Here is a 20,869-nt window from a genome sequence, read left to right as displayed (position 1 = left end):
ATTTACTTGTCATGTGTTATTGTACAGTATGCGATGGCATTAAGTGACAATAAATATTCCTCTCTATTGTCTCTTGACATTTACTCTCACTCTCACTTACTTTTCACCATTTCTCCCCTCTTATCCTCACTTCCTGCCTTCCTTTATCCTCTTCTCATCCCTTTCATGGAAACTCTGGAGGCTCCCTCAGTGGATCCTCTCTCTCAAAACCACGCCATGAACCCGTTCTCCCCTGCCTTCGTGCCTAGCTTCTCTGAGGAGAGCCGCCAGAGCCAGCGAAGAGCCGTCCAGGGCAGTAACACCAAGCAGACAGAGATTATCTCACCGATTTCTCGCCGAGCTGGCTCATTACTCCAGCAGCTCTCTAGTCTTGATTTACAGGATCCTATGGAAACTTCCCAAGCCCTTGCCATGTATAGGCAAAGCGTGAACACAGTTGATCTTGCCACGAGCCCCAGAAAGATGCCTATCGGAAGCCTTGTACTGCTCAAGGGGCCCCCGGAGTGGGGTGTTGTTAAGATCTCGAACGTAAGTGCCTCCAAGCCATAAACAACACTCGACTTCGAACTTACGGAATATAGATCCCTTACTCGATCACGAAGCAAGAGATTTTTCAGTTCCTTGGCCGCCAGGCAAAGCTCATCACCGCCGACAACGGCTGTCCCATTCATATTATAATGGAACGGTCTACTGCGAAAACAATGGACTGTTATGCCGAATTCCAGACACCAGATGATGCTAGGAACACTGTCTCGCGCATCAACCGCATCTATGAAACAGGCCGTGCTCCACGCCTTGGGAACCGCCATGTCGAAGTCGAGTTGAGCCACCAGAACGAGCTTCTCAAGGACTTGTTTCCGCGTGCCAAGTGTATCGCCTGGATCAAAGGCATGCCTTTCGAGATTGACAACACAGATCCCTATTGTTCGGGCTTCAGTGGATTCTTCACAAGCGAGGAGATCATCCTGGCCATCCGACATGCTGAAATTCCTCACCGGGTAAGCAATGTGCAATGTGCCCATTGATTGCTGGATAGGTACTAACGATAAACTTTCTAGTCCCCTTTCTGTGATAAATGCCCTCAGCGCACCTTTGAATCCACCATCAGTACCCTCCACAAGGTAAGGCTAGTACTTCCCAACCTCGCTATTCCCTCAACTTCCAAGATACTCATCGATTTTCTTGTCTGCTTAGTTTCCTTGGTACGCCCCACACCTCTACACGGTGAATGATCGCAATCAGCTCTTCGAGTTGGCGAACCGCCACATAAAGTCACTTGTTGCTCGGATCAAAAAGCAAAACACTGTCGGCCTCGATCAAAAGCTCCTGCTCGATCTCCTGCAAGCAGGCCTAAAGTGCCCGGCTTTCAATGAGCGCCAGAAGTATACTCTCTGTGTTAATTCTGAAATCACGCCTGAAATTAGCAAGATCTCGGAATTGAGCAAGTGGTTCCCCTTTGACACTCTCGGCAGAATGCCGAACTTCCACGAGGATATCCATGTGGTGAGTGTTCATCTTTTCTCCCGACTCCTCTAGTCCCTAACATGGATAGTATTATGCAATTCTCATCTCGCAAGGCACGGATCAGGACCTTGGGAACAATGGTGTATGCAACATGTTTCCGTTGGATCATCCAAGCCTTCGGTCTCCCTACGGACGCGTGTGGTTTGAATGGCCCCAAGCTGTCTCCGACCTCACTTTTGAACAAGCCATGAAATACGAGATGATTCTCCTCTGCAGGCTTGTTCTCACTGGTTGGAACAATGACGATACGCACAGCGCTCCCATAATCAGAAGAGCCTCGGGAGTTTCTTCCTTTCCGAAGGCCGCAGGTTCTCGCCGCAACCTGTCTCTCTCATCCATTCAAGAAGACCAGACTCTTGTTGGACCATTTCTTCCTGCTCATGCTCATCCTAGTCCCTCTCGACGCGCTAGTGAGTCTGCGAGCCTTGGTGGAGTCTTCGGTGCCAACAACTCTGCAAGCCCTTGGGGCCAGAAATTGCTCCTGGACCCCCCTACCCGTGAGCGTCCTGCGTTCCGTGGCCACCGCATCACCCAGTCCTCCCCCATGTGTCTTCCGTCGCCTACCACCAATCCTTGGGGACAGGAACGCTCCGACTAAAGGGCATGGTCAATGCTTGTCCTTTAACATCTTCTTGAGACGGTTTTTCTTTTTGCATTTTAGGTGTTCCTGTGTTTATTCATGTGTTACTCAAACCCAACGTGAGGATGCTGCCATGATATGGTCTGCTATTCAAGCCGTTTTGATGTTATATTTCTTCTCCTTCTGGTACCTTCGCCTTCGGGCCTGCTTCTGCCCATACGATAGCACAAGATGTCACGTTATTGGACGAGGACAATCTGGGTTGGCTCGTGGTTGAGGTCAATTTTGCAACTATCAAGTCTACGATATCGTCGTTATGATGTTGGACGAACTGGTTGAAGGATACTTGGGAACTGGAATACCCCTTTTGATTTTTCTTATTCTTTATGGTTATGCATTATGTTATTTGACCTCGGTCTACGCAAGGAGGCCTTGTTGTTATGGCTTTTAGTTCCATTGAATGCGATCATGATCAAATTGATATTCCGTGCCCCGCAAGCACTACGTATCCAGCGAAGCCGGTATTCCATAGTCATATTCGTGGTCTGAGCCTTGACCATTGTTGTGAGTAACTTGACTCTCGAGCATCTTCTTTCTCATCAACCCCTCCGCCCTCATCCTCTCCTTCCTCGTCTCTGAATCCTCCCAACCAGGAGGCTTTGATTTCCCCTTTGGCTTTGATCCAGTAGACTCATTGTCTGAGCAACCATTAAGAAGCGCTGTCCTGAACCTCTCTTTCCGCTCCGTATTTACTGAGAACCGTTCATTTGACATGGCCACCAGCATTTGGAGATACTCTTCAGACACTAGGCTCTTAACTACGGGCTCGTTACCTCCAAGTCCATTCCCTTCATTACTGCTGCTGTCCTCGCAATATCCTATAACGGACTCGAGTGCAAGGCCAGCGGATCGAACAGCGACGACAGGGCTGGGTCCTTTTTCACTATCCAAGCAGCGGAGACCTTGAAGCCCGCTCTCTCGAAAGCCTGAGGTTGTGGCTGCGGATAGGACCGGCTGTGCGTGGTGTAGGGTAGCGGTCATTATGTGGAGGATCTATTGAAGTCGGTTAGTGTGGTTGTTCAACAAGGTATGTTGAAATACTCTTACTGCTGAGTATTAAAGGCACAAGAAAGGGTTTGAACGGGAATTTAAGGCAGAAAGGGCGTCAAGAGTCCACATGAGGAAAGTTGATTGTTATCGAGATGAACTTACCATGGGTTCGAAGTGGAAGCGCACGAGACGCGGAGCCTGTCTCCGACCTTTTTTATCCACGCTGGGCGGCTTCCCATCTCCAGGAACTAAACCAAACACCTCATGTAACGATCTCTTTCTTCCAGCCCCAGCATCCAAGCCCTCCAAATCTAATGGCTCATGCGATACATACAGCCACCTCCCCGCTCCCTTTCCGCCAGAGGCAACGAACTGCCTTTGCTCGCTCCCTTCTGGGACGCCCTCAGAGGAATCTGAATTCTTCCTTCCTTCTAGGAACACGCTGATTCGACCAGCACAGCTGCTTGTCGTCACTAAACCAGGAAGCACATTGATATCGTGGATGAGATCTCGAATTCCTTCATCCACAGAACCCTTAGGTGAAGCATCCGAGTATTGCTCTTCCGGTGTGGAAAGATCAGCAAGGATCTTGCTTTTGCGGGTGATGAAGATTGGTGGGATCGTCTTGTCCTGAATCGCCATGGTTTTTCTGTCTATTCTTTGTTGCTGTGGCTAATGTTGGTTCTAAATCAGGAGCAGTTTCTCAGATACCGAAACGAACCCAGCTCGCGATACCCAGAAAGAGAATACAGATGATATGGCCAAACGGGGCAAGGAGAAACGACAAAGAATTGATCAAACAATCTTAGTCATCGGTACGACGTCTGCTCTAGGAAGATCGTTCTGTTGAAGGAGATTGAAGGGTCCCGCATGCTTTGACCAGGCGATCTGGATGAATCATGAAATGCTTTGACCCGAAAATCCTTCAGCAAACGTCCCTTGTGGGTACGGTTCCGACACTAAACTGATAGCGGTCCTGCCGGAATCTCGCCCCCTTCCACGCGAAACTTGCCCCAGAAGCTACCAGCCCCTTGGTCTCCGGTTCTTTGACAAACTGCCCGAACTCAATCGGCCACTAACTACGGAGTAGCCTTGAGTTTGAGAAACAACGGAGCGGCTGCAGCGCCTATAAAATACCATTCATCATCCTTCCGAGTGCGCTTTCTTCCAATTTTACGGCAAATCCTGCAGAAGAAGCTATATACTCTACTCGCCATAAGTCTAAGTTAAAAAACCTTTAAACCGCCAGAAAATCACGATCAGCCAGCTTCATCCAGAATGCCTCGATCGACTCGATCGTCTCGGGCCGCTCCCGCAACGGCAGCTGCTCCAGAACCGGCACGCAAAAGGCGCGCGTCCGCCAGGCTGTCTGTGGCTGAAGAGTCGAGTGCGGCGCTAAAGAAGCAAAAGTACGATTCGGACACCACCCCTGACAAATCTGCTAAAACCACATCCAAGAAAAGCAAGTATTTTCAGAAGAATGCACCAAAAAAGTCGAGAGGGAGAAAGAAGTCTGTTGCAGAGGACCTAGATGATGACTTTGTTGTCGACGACGGACAAGAGGCGACTCCTGATCCTGATGGCGATTCGTCAGACGCAGGCTCGGATTTCTGGAGACGGAAAAATGAGACAAAGACTGCAGGAAAAGAGAAACTCTCAAGTGCCATAACCCAGTTCAAGAAGCGGCGAACGGCTCTGCCGACGGCAGAAGAAACTTCTGAGAAGGAGGAGTTGTGGAGGGAAGGTGTCAAGACTGGACTTGGTCCTGGAAAAGAGGTCTTCATTAAGAAGCCAAAAGCAAGGGACCCAGGAGATACGCCTTATGAGGACGAGACCCTGCACCCGAATACCATGCTCTTTCTGAAGGATCTGGCCAAGAATAATGATAGGCAATGGCTAAAAGGTATTGTCGCTCTTCTTGGCCCAGTTTTGACTACCGCGGCCTTGCTGACTTCAATCGGCTGATAGCGCATGATGCGGATTACCGCACATCGAAGAAAGACTGGGACTCTTTCGTCCAAACCTTAACAGAGAAAATAACCGAGCAAGATGAAACTATCCCTGAGCTTCCGGCGAAGGATTTGGTGAGCATAATCTCGAAGAATCAGAAGGCTCGACCAACTAACGTCTTCAGGTGTTTCGCATACATCGTGATATCAGGTTTAGCAAAAACCCTACCCCATATAAGGTATGACCACCCTTCCGCATTGCAGCATACGGCGGATCACAATGCAAATCTTGCGCAATGTTCAATTGATCTAACGCTCGCACTGAGCAGACGCATTTCTCTGCAGCATGGTGAGTAGATGAATGCCCTGAATCGCAGACATTGGCTGAAGTAAAGATAGGTCCCGCACCGGCAAAAAAGGTCCTTATGCTGCATATTATGTTCACTGTCAGCCCGGTGCCAGCTTTGTTGGTAAGTAATGCAAAGTGCAGTTTCTTCCCATGTTCTCATTTCCACCATCTTGTTCCACGAGTGCGCTTTTTGGATTTGATCAACTTTCCATCATCCGTGGTCCGCAGTGTTTGTCTTTCTGCCTGAACTCCGGCAAGAGCAACACACTCTCCTTATCCTCGGCCAGTGCCTTGGATATTACCCGCAACTGTATTCATCTCATTTATTCCTTCCCATCTTGCGCCTCTCAAGGTGGTCCGAACTAACATCGAGTCTGCGATTCTAGGCGCGGGTCTTTGGCACCCAGAGGCCGACAGACTAGCCCTTCTTCGACAGGACATTGACACGAACTCTCAAGGTCTGAAGGCGGTTTTGACGAAGGAAAGAATGCGGCGCGAATTCTTTGGCGGGATACCCGACGACGAGGATGAAGCTGTGAAAGCCTTCGTTAGCCAAAACAGCGAGAGTGCACTAAAGACCAGACCAAAGGTAAGCAATTATTTTCCGAAGGTTTTTCGCGCGTCGAGCACATAGGTGCCAGCCTACCCGATCTTCTTATTCCCAATTGCATGTTTTGTCTTTTCCGAGGGGGCAACTTCATGAGCGGTGCGAGGTTTTGATTCGGTTGACATCGTCTCGTCTCTCGGGCGCGTTCGCTCGTCAGGGAGTTCGGGCTTCTGCTCGTCGCGCATCGTCGCGCCACAATGGTATCCTCGCTTATGAGATGAGGATCTTTTCGCGTCAAAAGGATTGTCGATGAGACCTGTGAAACTTCTTGACTGATGCTGGGGCCAGTTCAGGACTGCCTTGGCAACAGTCTCATGTTGACGTCTCAGCTACGGCTCTCGGCGAGATATCAAGCCCTAGCCAGCGAGGGGCAGAAGAGACACTGGAATTGCTCAGAGAATACTGGCAAAGACTTGGAAGAAGGCTTTCACGGACATACGCGCGTCTTGCAGCGCGAGCCTGTTGCTCCATACATTGTGGTGTCGATGTTCCAAGCGCAGGCGGACGAGCGGCTCTCCCGAGGGCCGTGTTTGGCTCCCAAAACCAATTCCACTCTAAGGCCAAAAAGCCTTGCTTCTGGCCAGTGGCCGGTCAAAATTGGCCCTTCTTTTGGCCTTGTGCGGCTTACTTTTGCTGTTCAAGTCCCACACTGGATGTGCCCCGTTCGGAAAGGCGTCAACACCGTCCATTTGCTTTCCATGGTTCATCATGTTTATCCTCCACTGATGTTACGCTCATTTTGATTGGGAACCTACAATTGCAACAAACTGACTCGTCTCCTTTTCTCCAGGGATACGAGGCCGATAATGAGAACATCCAGCTCCTGCGCCTTCGCAGCTTTACCATTGGCAAGCGATTTCCCGACGCAGATCTCCTGAGTCCTGATGCCCAGGCCAAAATCGCTGCCCTCATTGGCGTCATGGAACCTTTTGTAAGCCATCCGTCTCCCCGATATGCATCTCATTTTTGGCCCTACCCCGACCTGGCCGCGTTTTGCGCCCAATGAATCTTGTCCTTCCCTTCTCACCCTCCCCCTCGCATCCTAGCGCCTTTCAGGCTTTCACCTTCCTTTCCGAGCTGTCTGCTGGAGCTCTGGCTAAATTAGCATCCGCTATCACAACTTATCACATTGATGAGGGTCAAAACTACTTTAGTACATGTACGTACTTTGGAAGCTAGCTAACCAGAATGATCTCTTTAGGTTACGTATCTCAACAGCGTGGTGATGCCTGATCCAGTGGGCCAGAACCATCTAACAACAGACTCCTCGGATGACGAGTGAAAATTACCCGGTAACTATGCCCAAGACTCTTGCGGCAACAAATGAGGCCCGCTGTGCTTTGGAGGTGTATTCAGCGCTCTTTCAATGATTCGACTATCGATATATCTTTTGGTTCCAAATTCCTATCTTTGCTTTTGACAGGAACTGTGCCGCAACAATTCCGGATCTCTTGGGACATTCAGCTGGCTTTGGTGGCTATGTTTAGTGTTATCTAGCTTAGGATAATCTACTGTAGCTTCATTTCGTTACCCCTTTGAGATGCATGGAGTTTCTCAACGCTGCCAGCTCTTCCGCCATCTCTCGCTCTCCCGATTAAAAGAAGGCAGCCTTGTGCCCAAGCGTACACGAAGGCCATCCGCTTCCATCCTCAACAAGTCAACATCAATTACGCTGACATGCATGCCATGGCCTACTCCTGCCACTACTGCATTCTCGCTGTCAACTTTGCAGCGTCTATCCCTGCACGCATTTGACCTATCTATCACAGAGCACAATGTGCTTCGCATGATCTTCCCGTCCCCGAAGGATGACTTTCATCTCTCTATAGTTTGTCATCTGCATTTGTGCCCAAGCTGCAAGTCTAGGCACCCCGCGACTCATGGGGTCATGGCTAACCGGATCAATCGGTGACTTCATTTTCCTTGACTGTGTGTGGAGATGGGTTGCTGTGCCGCATGGATGTCCATTTTGCGGCGCAGCTTAGGTTTCATTTTTAAATTTCTACTACGGTTCTTGGGAAATACACTTGTATTGATAGCTTTACGGTCTTGGTGAATACGGAGATGGGACGGAAACACCCTTACAAAGAGTTGTGAGGTAGCTGGTGGCTTACTTTGATGCCCCATCGTCGTATTGTAGGGAAGGGTACGATGACGATGTACTATATCGATGTCAGAGGTGTTTTTCTTTGATTTGTATCTCGCTGCGAATTTTATATGGGCATATACAGTAGACAAATCTTCCTCATGATGGCTCTACATCTCGGACTACTGATTATGCCCCGATGTTGGCGAGAGGACTTGATCGTCAGATTGGGAGGAGTGGTTGATGGATGATAGCCTGCTCGCGCGGATCTATGAACAGTTCTGATCTGTCACTTTTTATGCTCATCATTAGACTTATTCCTACAGAGAGACTGCTTTCCATCAATGGGCAATTTCATATCTAACCTTTGCATTAGCTAGAGCGCTAGAACTGAACCCTTTCTATCAGGCTGATCGCCGCCTCTATCATAGGCTTACTGGAGTAGCTGGGCTTCGGGCTCGAGCTCCCTGACAAGTCCGAGAGAAGAGTATGTTGTTTGACCTCAGTCTATCGATACAGAGTCGTATCCAAAAACACGCCCAGATGAGGATTACCATATATACAGATGGGAGTACCGCGCGGCGCAGCATTGAGAGTTCCATGTATTTATCTACTATAGCTCCTCGCCAAATTATAAGTGACTAAGATACCGTAACTAGTAGATGGACCTGACTCGGTCAAAGCCAACTTCTGAACCCTGAGAGGAAGCAGTCTATCTATTCACCATTCTATTTACCTTGTCACAATCTCACTATCATTTTTTTTAGTATTGTTATTGTTATGGTCGTCTACTGATAAGACTTCCTGTCCCCGCCTGAACAGCCCCTTCAAACGTGAGTTGTGTAGGCGCCGACCTATGTCTTTGGATAATGTTCTGTGACTCCGAGCTATATAGTATTCGCCTGTCTTGTAGGATAGTATTCGGCTAGACATACCATACCAGCCTACAATCTCGTGATGGGTGACGGGCATGGACGGAGGCCAGGGAGCAAGTGAACAGGTAACTATTGCTTTGATAGAATGGGGACTTGCAGATCTTAGTTATGGGCGTAGAGAACAGAATGGGACTGAATTTCGAAGCTTAGATAGCGGCTGTACAGTGCTCCTTGCTTTGCTTTCCCCCTTTTCCTGGACGAGACCTGGGATTGTGTTAGGTTTCTCTCCCGATGTTGTTCAATGATCACTACCGCTGACAGGGACAAGTTCGGTTGCAGTCTCGACACTACAAATTCGAGTCTTTCAAAGTAGGATATTAGAGGATATAAAGTGACTACCAGCGGAAGCAACGTTATTAGGATTTCTCATGACAAGGATGAAGGGTAGAAAACTAGATAATTTGATCAGACAGCCTCCCAAGACAAGATGAAAAAGAACAACGAAAGCGCAGGTACAAATTGACAGAGAGCCTCCCTTTTTCGTTGTGTCGCAGTCGCAAAGTGATATTTGTAAGACAGCCACTCCAATAATGAACAGGATAAGGTATAAAAACGGGCATAACATCAAATAGTCAAGGTTCAGTAACCAGAAAAATAGCATGCAGAAAACAGAGAGCCACCCGAGATGTTAGTGCAATAATGGAAAAATGCTCACGCAAATCGCAAGTTCTCGTCCGGTTCAAGGCTAAAAGCAGAATTCCACACCAGTCTTCGCTTCGTGATAATAGACGCAAGTACCGCCCCTGATGCATGTCTCTTCCTGGCCGGGGCGCATAGTACCAGTCCAAATTTGGAGGTCATTCTCAATTTCGCCGAGAAGCACCCAAAAATCCAAAATCAACTGACGCCAGACAGTTCAGATCAAAGACCATTAACGGGTCGCCCCGAGGTAGTTTATGAGGCGTAAAACCTTGTCCTCCAAAAATCAAACAAGCCCCTCCATGTGATTTCTTTTTCCTTTTCTCCATCTTGCTAGGTTCAGAGATCAAGTTACAGACCCGTCCACAAACCTCGAAAAGAGGGGCGTCAGACGCTCAGAAGGGTCTGTAACTCGACGGAGAGCAACGCCGCCGGCGAGCTTCGCAACGCCCTCGCATCGGAAGTCGTCTTCAATTGGCGAATTAAAGCTATCCCGTTCTCTCGTGAAACCTGTAAAAGTAAAATGTGCCAGCACAATTCATAATGGAAAGGCAAGATAAGCTCCAGAGTCTGTTTCGTTCAAGCCCATCGCAAGCAACTTAAAAGTATGAGTGCCTTCAACTCCAGACCTAATCTGTTTCCCTTGATTTTGATTCTGATTTGGGTTGCTTTTCTTTCTGTCTTTTTTTTTGTTTCATTTTGTGTTCATGCTGTCCTTCAACGTTCTCTGAACAAAAGTGTGACCAGCACACGGAGAGGGCTGAAATATCCCAATTCAAATTGGCCTCGGTCAGTAGGCGTGATGCGAGCTTTTCACGAACGACTCGATCTGACCGGCAAGCTCAACTAACGGGTGAAAATTACTGCCCGAGACCACGACGGTTAAGAGCATTGAGCATATCGCTGTCGGTGCTCGAGCGGCCCGGATTCTCACCAGGGTTGAGCATATCCCGCACGTTCAGTCCGTTGCGAGGTGTGGACCCCGGAGTTGAAGTGGGCGGAGGCGTGATAGCATTTTGAGGATGCATGGGAGGATACGGTGAGCCGTGGGGTGAGGCTGAGTGACGGTTGTCATACGAGTAAGCGGTCTGCGGGGAAGGACGACGGTCATGCGGCGGAGGTGGGGGATAGTAAGGGGTAGCCCGTGGCTGATATGGAGCTGAAGTAGCTGGCGTCACAGGAGCAAGATTGGTAGGGTCGGGGTAATCGAAGCCGGAACCGGAGCCACGGCGCGGTCTCTGATTGCGAGCAAAGTAGAGATTAGCATTGGCACGGAATGAGAAATGAGTCACTGGCGACTTACATGATCCGGCATGGACGCAAGGGGTGGAGGTCCGTTCGAGTACGGATGCTGGTACATTCCCTGAGGTGGAGGAAGCGTTGTTTCTGGCCCGGCCTGAGGTTGTTGCTGAGGGGGCAGGGGTTGTCCATGAGCACCGTAAAGCACGACTGGCTCTCCACCGTTACGTCCCTGGTTTCTCATATGCGGATAGGCAGCGTGGGCGGGGACGAAGGCTTGAGCTTGCGAGGAGACTGGCGTGAACATGCACTGTTGATTGAAACGAATACAGTTGCTGCAACGGCCCTCTGGGTTGCTCTCAAAACCAGAACATCGAATCTACCGATTTGAAATGATGCGGTTAGTATAGAATAGCACGGCGAAAGTCGACTTTCGGGATATACCTTGCGTCTTCGACAGTAGCGGCATGCAATGGCGGTTCTCTGACGAGGAGCAGCCTGGTAAACGACCGGTGTCTGTTGTGGAGGCGGTGGGCCATAGGGGTCGGGATGGTAGGTACCCGGCGGAGGTGGGAGTCGGTAGGGGTCTTGTGGGCCGTGCATGGGATGGACAGCAGCCATGTTGGGTTGAGGGGGATATTGTGAGTGAGGTGGCGGATACTGATGTTCTGCTGGTGGAGGAGGATAAGGAGCTGAAGGGTACTGAATAAGACAAGTTGTTGATTAGCAAGTGGTGATTGGACGAAGAGCAAAGTAGACAAAATAACGAAGAGAGTTGTATCGAGGAATTGCACAGCGAGGTGCGGGGAGGGCAGCAGGGGAGATTTGTCTTTATATAGAACGACCATGACAAAAGACGCAGGACGCCCGAAAAAAAAGCACACCAAGACAAGACATACAGGGTATTGAGAGGTCGGTGGGTAACGAGCAGACGGGCTCTCGTCAGGCTGACTGGTGTTCCACTGAGCCGGTGGATACTGTCCCTGTCGATTGGGGCCGTTGCCGTTGTAATCGTGGGGATTGTTGGACATTTGTAGACTGATGAGCAGAGAGGCTGCTCGAGACACGGGAGAGGCGGACTGGGGTGGGTGTTATAAGGAAGGACGGATGCAGATGATTATTGTCTGAGCGTTGGACTTGAGTCGTCACTCGTCAGGCCTCAGCACAGGGCAGCGACAATCAAAGCGTATCGGTCTCGTTTGCTCCGTACGTAATCGTATGTATGTAAGTAACGGTGTAAGGCACGGGTAAGGCAGCTGAAGCCTGAAGGAGCGAATGGAGGTGAGTAACAAGTATTGACAAGGATGCAAATGATAAGATAATGATTTAAGAGGCGAGGATGCACAGTTCAAAGAAGAGGCCAAATCACAGTGCTGCGTTGTCGGGTGATGTGCAAAGCTAGCATAGCCTCGTGGTCACCTGGAGCCGAACGGGGAAGCAAGAGCGAAACGAGAAGAAGAGCAGTAAAAAAGACGACGGGCGAATTAGAAAACAGAACAGGGAAGATTAGACCGCGGAGGATGGAGAACGACAAGGGAGAGTCAAGTAGTGTGTGTGTGGAAGGGGATGAGAACGGTTTGGAAAAGTGACAGGGGTGGCAGGAGAGGCGGTGGAGGAAGTCAGAACCTCAAGCTCACGCCCTGGAAATCGCGCAGAGTTCCCGGTAATAGACGCGAGGGAAGAAAGTAGAAAGGGAAAAAGAAAAATTGTAAGAAGAAAAAAAAAGATGGAGAGATTCAGAAGATGATGACGTTGTCTGTTTGCAAGGCCCAATGAGATGTGAATCGAGCCGGTGTGATAGAGCAGCAGAACAGCAAAACTAGGTCAGGTATAGAGGGGTGCATTAAGGATAATAATGGGGGTGGTGTAAAAAAAAGAAAGAAATAAAAAGCCGTACCAGTGGTGGAAAGACTGAAAGTAAGGTCAGACAAGCAGGAAGGAATGATAGCGTCCTCAATGCCTGGCAGTAGTGCAATGCAGATGTCAGTAATCAGTAGTATGGAGGCGGCGGTTGTGGCAGCAATCTGTGACTTCTCGGCAGAAACCAAACGGGGGGAGACTTACGAGTGTTGTTGTGATACTTAAAAGGGGAGGGCAAACGAGAGGGAAGAAGGAAAAGCAATCGAGCTGGAAGAACAGGGCGAGCAAGTGTTCTATTATTCTGCTATATGACATTCTAAATGAATTTTTTCTCCGTTTTCTCCAAAGTATCCTCCACCACGAATCGTCTATTATTCGCACCGGGACTCCTGGCAGGCTGGAAGATCTCAAAAGACTCCATCTTAAAGTCTGGTCGCCGTGGTGGCCGGTCCGTTCGGGAGGCAAGAAGGAGGCGGAGAGTTGAGTTGCTACAAACGATTGTTTGGGTCGGCTGGGTCTCTGGACACCAACGGTGCGAGACTATTGAGAAAATAGGCATATCACATTTTCATGACGTGCCCTTTTTTCTTTTCCTTGGAGACACCGAGACTGAGAGGGATCATGGAGGGGTCGGACGCCAAAGATAATGCGTGCATGGCAAAATGATTCACCGCAACGGGAGCAACCTTCAAGAGGATCTCAAGGCTGTGGAGAATCGAGATGGTACAGAAAGTTAATCACAAAGAGGCCGAAACTCTGAAGTGTGTCTGAGCACAGAGCAGACAAGCGGTGGTCGAACCGTCGAGCCGTGGAAGAGCGAGGGAGAGAAAAAAAAAAGAAAGAAAAAAAAAGCATCTAGGGAGCGTCCGCCGGTGGAGCCCGCGGTACCCAATACGCCAACGACCCATCAGCATGGGCAAAGACAACGCTAAGGCATGAGTGGTTCCATCAGTTGAGAGAGATCAGCTGAATGAGACACAGCGAGTCCAGTGGAAAGGGACGCCGGGACGGGTAAAGGCGCCGTGACGGAGGTCCACAAAGTACTGCCGTAACTTTGTATACTGTACCGGGTATCAATACTAATACCCTTTAGTAGATAATAATACTACCTAGTACTGTACCAGTAGGTACGCATGACTGTGGTCAACTCTGCCATTTGTTTGTTCCCTGTCACAGTAGTGTGGGTTGCTCTATTAATGGTCTTTTCATGATATCAGAATCTTCAGAGGCTTGGACAATTGACTGATTCTTTTCAATCTCCACAATGTGACTCGACTAACTTCCTTGTGCATTAACTAAGTCTCAGTCCGGAACTACCTGCAGTAGCTCTGCGCTTGAACGTACAGTACGTACCGGGTACAATTACATTGGTATGCTTGCTAATAGCGTACTAAAGGAAGCGGGCCCGTACCTTGATTGTCTTCAGGATCATTCCTCGGCGACATTGCAGTCTGCACAGTGCAGCTCATCTATTCTCAACAGCCCGGGCAACCTCCTCACAGTGGGCGCGGCTACAGAAAATAAATGACCCGTCTGCTCGGCTTATCTGACTGTTCTCATTCCTGGCATGATTCTGACTCTTACCTTGAATTCTTCCGCTCACGCCTCCATCCTCGGCCGTTAGCTTGCTTTCGTCTTCACTGTTGGGACTTCCTGGCGCTAGGAGTGAAACAATTCTCTTTTTTGCCGCGGGGTGTCCTTCCCGAGTTGACTATCTCCCGACGAACCATGGTTGACTTTGCTAGTGTTCCGAAGTAATCATGACCGCAATATCCGCTGCTTTCGACTCCATTTCTTCAGCTCACCGCATCCTTCCTGAGCTCAGGCCTTTGTGTGGCGAGCGAAGACTTCAACACGCGTTAAGTTGTTACTCTCGTAGAGATCAATCTCGCAAATGGTCTTTGGTACGCCTTCGCAGCTCTCCTCGAAGCTTGTGTTTTGGCCTAGGAAATTTTTTCCAGCAGGCTCACACTCGAAACCTGCAAATGCCTTGCATTCCGGGTCAAGCATTCGCCACAGGCTTTGAATCCGTGCGTATCTAAAAGATGCTCACTGCGAGTGTCCGCCTGTGGTTGAGTTTCGCTTTCAAGTACGTGCTACTCGTGGGATCTCCATGACGTGCAGATGCAAGGATCAAATCAAGGGAGAATCCAGGGGACAGGACAACGCCATCACTGCGGGAAGGTAGATCCAAGCATGTTCTTATGGTGGAGATATCTCCTTACCTGGCCCGGGTCTTGGAGTTCGGGAGCTGCGGTCAAGCGTTATCAAGCACTGCGCGTCTGCCTCAAACCCGGCGCATGCCTTGTTTCAACTTTCTTCACAGGGATCCCAATTGCATGCGTTGTGCATGCACACGAAAGATGGCCAATTTCGTAAGTAGGAGCTGTGAACCTTCACCTCCTTCAACCGACAGTTTTTTGGGCAAATAATAGCTCAATCACCGTCTCAGGCCACAATTGCACCATGGATTGAAGCAGCCAGTTTTACCCGTACAAGGTATTTTTACGGTTGACCGTTGGTACGAACTGGTTGGTCCCAGGAAAGTGGAAGGACCGCTCCGAACCAGAGACGCCGTCGGTAGGTGGCTGGAACAGCCTGATGGATGGGGAACTGGGGGTGAACCATGGTATGTTCTATGATCGGGGTTCCTGTTCCGAGTGTGAAAACCTGTGGGCTCCAGTTGTCAGCAGCCAGCGCTGTACTGGGAACTAATAAGTGTCTGTGACTCTCTCCGGGCAGTAGGTACTATGCCTGCATGTACGTAATGACAGCATTTTCCACAAGGAGAAGGACGGTGAGCAGTACGACGAGATGATCAGGAGCTAATCTGCCTATACGCAGCTCGATGAGTTTAGAGTCAACCAGGGCGAGTTCATTAAACCAGCTGTTCCATAGGACAGAGTGACATCAATCAGAACAAGACACGGCAAGCAGAAAAACTGGAAGTGGAGGATCAAACTCTGACCTCTCAGAGACTCAGACCCTCCGTCAGTCTCACGATTTTACCTTGAAGACCTATCGTTTCTTTAGTCGGGACTACCTCGGCATATCGAAGTGTGTACTCCGTACAGTAGACCTGTTGCACAAGCCCAGGTAAAAGGCTGTTTATGCACTCTTATTGGTTTCCAGCAAATATTCGACGGGCCAATAAACTGGTCAGCCGATATAAGGATGAACGGGCCGTTGATCAATCAGAAACCAAAGCCCCGGTCTTTTCACAGCAGAACAGATCCAGAACATGGAAGCGGGAGGGGCAGAGGGGGCATTGGCGGGGCTTTTTCAGCGGACTAACATTCCCAGTGCTACAGTCCTGGGAACGGGCCACCGCCGCCGACCGTTACAAGTTCTCCATACAGCAAAGTAGTACGTAGTAAGTATTAAGTAACTAGTAGTACGTACTACGTACCTGTACGGAGTTACCATTCCAAGCTAGCTGGGAAAATAGGTTGCATTAGCGCCCTTCAGCCGGTTCGAGTTTTCTCGGCTCAAGAAGTGGCAGCTGAGGAAGAAGCATCAGGGACCGGTGAAGGGGTCGCTCCTGCCAATCACACCATCAGCCTTGACTCTGAGCCGGTTGCGGGGACGTCGGGTGACATGCATCGCTATTATTCATGTTCCACTACCGAATAATGAACCTGAACTGGCTTGGTTACCACCATCCTTGCTGCTGTCGTAATGCGGCCGACTTTTGCTTCCAGATCCCGGGTCTTAATAGGCCACTCCGTATTGCTTTGGGACCGCATGAAGTCATCAAATGTCGCCAGCTTAAGGGAACCGGCAGCAGGTTTCGTGTACAACGTACATCTCACACCCCCTTAACAGACGAATGGCCGGTAATGTAGCCGCTTGATTGGACTGGGGCATCACAAGGCTAGCCGTGATATTGGGGCTAGCAACTTTAAGATCGTGACCCAAAGCCCGTGACTCGGATCGTGTGACTTGACTCTCGAGCAATCGAACCTGTCTACAGTCCGCCCATAGGAAACTGTTGGAACTTGGAAAGGTGAAGCTGCGGCTAGATGTAAGCACACGGATTATTTGCCGATGATGCGACTGGCGAGGGCTGATCCATCTTGCAGAAACATTTTTAGAAATATCACGGCTCGGGTGAGGGTACTACTACTACTAGGTACGACTCCTGGAAATGCAAGTGCCTGTGCGCCGCCAGCCTGTCAGCCTGTCAGGGCGTTGGGCAACCACACCCCGATTCGATCAGCAACCCCCCGCTAGTGAAATTAATTGTCGCCCTCCATGCCACCGACGGCCCGCACCGTCTCCCGTTAATCTAATGCATGAAGTGTACTCCGTATCCGTCGTGCTCGCACACCGTCATTCCAACAGGTTTGAACAAGCTAGTCTTCCGTGCTAAGCGTGGTGACCTCCTTGTTGCTCGTCATTGGGCTCGTCGCTTTGTTTGGTGGCTGGCGAATCACGCCTGATAAACGCCCTTTCGCCTCTTCTGCTCCCCCTTGCTCTCGCTCTCGGTGGAGGATTCTGGCCTTTTGGCACTAGCGTCCTTACGTGAAGCAAGGTTCTCTACTCGGTAAGCCTTTGAACGTATGCTGTGCGAGCTATAGACACGGTCTCGCCGTGCTGCAGTTTGAGGCCCAGATTACAAGATTTGCATGTGTGCTACAGAAGGCTCGTACATATTGGGGATGATGCCGACAAACCCTGGTCACTCGCACATGGCGAGTTTCACAGAGTTGGCTATCGCATTAGCCTCGCTTTATCGCGCCTGGTTTTGTCTAATATAGCGCGCGATTTTCCCGTTTCTCTCAATGGTTTGTGGATCGCCGTTGTGATGAGACTTGGTTGTTGTTTCTATCCTTTACCAGACAGAACCGAGGCGTGACCATCAATACGGTATTACAGCTAGTATGTTACCACGCCGTGTCCGGACAGAATGAATGTTTTATTTTATTTCTTTTTTTCTTGAATATCCATTTGCTTCCTTCCTTTGCCACGTTTTTTCGATCCCAATCGGCCCTCTGCATTACCGTCCGCGTCTTTCCGCTGCGCCCTGGCTCCCTCTCGCTGGCACCGGCACTGACTGGCTGTTTCCTCAGTTCAGCTCTCGTCCCGGTCCTTCGTCTCCAGAAACTCCCCACCGTCCTCATCTCCTCCATCTCCACTTCAGCCAACGTCTTCACCGCCAGCCTGATCCTGCGGTCACCAGTCACTGTGCTTCCACGGATTCACTGAACTCAACTCTGCATTCAGGCCTTTTGCAGCCATGCTCGGTCTATTTGCGTCTCACCACCACCTCCGATGGATGAGAATGCGGCTATCCAGGTTTATCGCCGGGGTGACTGCTGACTCTCGAAATCTGACCGGTCGTGTTTGTCAGCGACGCAGCGAGGCGGTATGACGAGACGAGCGGCGAGCCTGAGGAGGGCAGGCTAGTGTACACACTACTGCCGGGCTAACGGACTAGCCAACTACCTAGTGTGCGGCTGCCCCGGGGCGCAGGGAAAAAGGAAGCATCCTGCCTGTGATCATCGATCAACCCGCATGCCTTTTCAGTCACGTGAGGCCTCTGCGGCCTATGAGAGCTCTCAAATTCACAGACTATCTTTTACTTTATCTCTTCCTGGTCCGCTGTTGGCCCGCTTGTGCGTCGGAAGCACTTGGTGGTGGGTGACAGGGCGGCAAGTTCGAGGACATGGTTGGTGGACAATACTGCGTCAACAGGGAACGGCCGGCGCTATAGGGCAGGTCGAAAGTCGAAACCTGTCTGTGCTTCGGGTACAACTCACAAAGACCTGTGCATTTTGAGAAATAATGTGCAGCGGTCTCAAAAGGAAGAGTGACGTGGCGAGACGAGAGGGTGTATGCGGCGCAGACACATCACAATTCACAATCTCCCTTTTTTGTGAATATTGAAGCAGAGCTACGACCACACAACTTCTTGGGATGCTTCACTGACTTCATCTGCCTGCAGGAAACTGATTCTGGGGTCGCCTATCTTATTTACTCCGTGTCCGGCCGGCTCCTGCACTCCGATCTGCTGCGTGAAGCCTTGGGGTCACACAGGGGATGTTGCTTAGTTTGTCATACCTTTCATCGCGTGATGCTATTTCATAGTGTCAGGCTCTGAAAGAAGTCTGGCTGATGCCTGACTCTGGGCATGGTGTTCGTTATCATTTGACCTCCCTCCCTCTTCCGGTGGTACGGTACCGAATGCGCTGCGGCAAATTCCCACTGCCGTCAGCAAGAAGAGAGCAAAGGATGGAAACCTCAACGCGTCATTGAACATTTTGCCCACTATCTTGGGTTGAAGAATATATCCGCAGTGTCGAAATTTCTCCAAGTCGACCGGAGGGTGGTCCGGTCAGCGACGCCAGACGGCCGCCGGTCGGCCATTATCCCAACTGACAAGTCGACAACCGCAGCCGCAGAATTATTGGGCCTCGCGATGATCCCACCGTTTCAAACCATCCAAAATCAGCCCATTTGCAGCTTCGGCCTATTCATGGCTTTCCCCAGTATCGAAACTCGAATTTTCGAGACGCACGCGAGGTCTCACCCGCTTTTCCATTGAACTCTCAGACTCAGAGTTACTCCTCCCGCTGCTTCGCAATGCAGCGATTCCTTAAATCAGCCAGCCCAGCCCGATCTCCCCGTATCGATGTGTCAGTGCGCATGCTAACAGCCATTGTATGCAATACGGTACGGGCCTGAGCGGAGCAAACAATCAGCATTTACCCCACGATTACCTGTCCCCTTCGGTCCTTCCCTACCCTTAGCCTTTTGGCTTCGCATCACTTTTTTCACGAAGTACTTTCCCGGGTGGTGTTTTCGGCTAGTTCCCTTCAGCGTATGCAAGGCTATCACTGACGAGAGAGTGACGGTGACCAACCTACTCGCCCGCTAAAACGTCAAAACGTCAAGAGCACGGAAGAAGCAAGTCCGCCCTCGCGTTCGCAATCTCGCAAATCGTTCCGGAATCGATCGATCGATCCCTTCCCCCCACTGACGGCCCAACAGTGGGTTTTGTATCTGTACTCCGTAGTTGCTGGTGTGGAAACGAATTCCGAGTCCCGAGGAGCTAGGTGTAGAGGCTACTCCGTAGATAGACAGGAGATACGAACTATTGTTGATTGAAGGAAGTAGTCTACCGTTCTTTGAACTGACGATCGGGATTTAATCACTGTGAGTCAGCGAGAGACTAGAGTGGGAGAGGTTTTCTGGAAACGGATATTGCGATTGTCGGGACTATTGGAGGATTAGGGGGCGCTTTCGTAGTTCATCTCGGGCTAACTATCGTAGGCCGAACCGCATTCGCAGTTCAAAGCTGGGTCTGCAAACTTGCTCACTCTCCGATTCAACTTGCGTCCTTGCTGTTAGTTGTCCAAGCTTCGACTCGGAACTTGAAAGAGACACGGAAACTGATTGGTTGTCTCGCGCCGACTGGCGCCATGCACTGGACATACGAGCTTTGTCACATATCTAAGTACTGTACTGTAGGCAGTCCTCATGTACACATCAACTCCCAGCAGCCTTCAGGACAACACTATCCACTCGTAATCTGCAATCTGGGTTGTTTGTCTTTCAAGGTACGGAGTACCGGTAATTACAATACAGAGTAACCTCTCAGCAATGCCTAGTTGCTCTCCAAGTCGGCCTCCCTCCAGTCATCCCATCTAACTAACTACCTTTCTAAATACCATGCCATGCTAACTTATAGCTACATACCATACCTACCCTACCGCTGTATCTTATCGAACCCGGTAGTTGCGGCGCTTCGCACCTTTCCCGCTGCCAAGTCTCGGAGAGGAAAGGGGGAAACAAGGCCCGGGGAGCATCGCTTAAGTAGGTAGGTAGGTACCCGCACGGGCCCTCATAGTTCACAGACTATCCTGGGCTCGTGTCCAGGTGGGCTTTGAAGTTTCGTTCACTTCTGTTCCTTAAGGTATAGTATCTGCAAGTTTCTATGTCGTAGAGTGGTAGTTACTCGCTACTCTCCCTGGTGGTTATATCTACTGTGCTCTGCCTGTTTCTTCAAGTCTTAAGACTAGTAGGTCTAGCCGAGGAAGGTACTTATT

At 50.1% G+C, this 20,869-nt stretch overlaps 6 protein-coding genes across 6 annotated transcripts; 4 read left to right on the top strand and 2 right to left on the bottom strand.

Moving 5' to 3' along the window:
• Window positions 1-165: 165 nt before the first annotated feature.
• On the top strand, window positions 166-2,122 carry BJY04DRAFT_215750 (uncharacterized protein; the record flags this gene model as incomplete). The annotated part of the gene is made up of 5 exons (XM_073715550.1): window positions 166-528; window positions 582-998; window positions 1,059-1,121; window positions 1,195-1,503; window positions 1,553-2,122. The coding sequence occupies 5 exons, from the start codon at window positions 166-168 to the stop codon at window positions 2,120-2,122; spliced, it is 1,722 nt and encodes a 573-aa protein (XP_073573670.1).
• Window positions 2,123-2,558: 436 nt separating this feature from the next.
• On the bottom strand, window positions 2,559-4,053 carry BJY04DRAFT_18143 (tRNA wybutosine-synthesizing 3 family protein). Its single transcript, XM_073710194.1, has 2 exons — window positions 3,317-4,053; window positions 2,559-3,157 (listed from the first exon to the last, which is right to left on the bottom strand). Exons 1-2 carry the CDS (start codon window positions 3,794-3,796, stop codon window positions 2,606-2,608), a joined length of 1,032 nt encoding a protein of 343 aa, XP_073573669.1. The 5' UTR covers window positions 3,797-4,053; the 3' UTR covers window positions 2,559-2,605.
• Window positions 4,054-4,183: 130 nt separating this feature from the next.
• BJY04DRAFT_183368 (DUF2461 domain-containing protein) lies at window positions 4,184-7,600 on the top strand. The gene is made up of 8 exons (XM_073710454.1): window positions 4,184-5,057; window positions 5,123-5,238; window positions 5,289-5,342; window positions 5,433-5,452; window positions 5,503-5,573; window positions 5,839-6,041; window positions 6,850-6,990; window positions 7,261-7,600. The coding sequence occupies exons 1-8, from the start codon at window positions 4,433-4,435 to the stop codon at window positions 7,339-7,341; spliced, it is 1,311 nt and encodes a 436-aa protein (XP_073573668.1). The 5' UTR covers window positions 4,184-4,432; the 3' UTR covers window positions 7,342-7,600.
• Window positions 7,601-10,313: 2,713 nt separating this feature from the next.
• BJY04DRAFT_18101 (Zn(II)2Cys6 transcription factor domain-containing protein) lies at window positions 10,314-12,167 on the bottom strand. The gene is made up of 4 exons (XM_073710149.1): window positions 11,858-12,167; window positions 11,403-11,660; window positions 11,023-11,337; window positions 10,314-10,957 (listed from the first exon to the last, which is right to left on the bottom strand). Exons 1-4 carry the CDS (start codon window positions 11,987-11,989, stop codon window positions 10,580-10,582), a joined length of 1,083 nt encoding a protein of 360 aa, XP_073573667.1. The 5' UTR covers window positions 11,990-12,167; the 3' UTR covers window positions 10,314-10,579.
• On the top strand, window positions 12,009-13,050 carry BJY04DRAFT_183363 (uncharacterized protein). Its single transcript, XM_073710453.1, has one exon. The coding sequence runs from the start codon at window positions 12,347-12,349 to the stop codon at window positions 12,545-12,547; it is 201 nt and encodes a 66-aa protein (XP_073573666.1). The 5' UTR covers window positions 12,009-12,346; the 3' UTR covers window positions 12,548-13,050.
• On the top strand, window positions 13,051-13,669 carry BJY04DRAFT_183362 (uncharacterized protein). The gene has a single exon (XM_073710452.1). It carries the CDS (start codon window positions 13,139-13,141, stop codon window positions 13,463-13,465), a length of 327 nt encoding a protein of 108 aa, XP_073573665.1. The 5' UTR covers window positions 13,051-13,138; the 3' UTR covers window positions 13,466-13,669.
• Window positions 13,670-20,869: the final 7,200 nt, after the last annotated feature.

The sequence above is a fragment of the Aspergillus karnatakaensis genome, assembly GCF_047715665.1.
Source record: "Aspergillus karnatakaensis strain CBS 102800 unplaced genomic scaffold BJY04scaffold_12, whole genome shotgun sequence".
NCBI lineage: Eukaryota > Fungi > Ascomycota > Eurotiomycetes > Eurotiales > Aspergillaceae > Aspergillus > Aspergillus karnatakaensis.
Note: the sequence above shows the minus strand (reverse complement) of the source record. Positions and strands in the feature narration are given on the sequence as shown.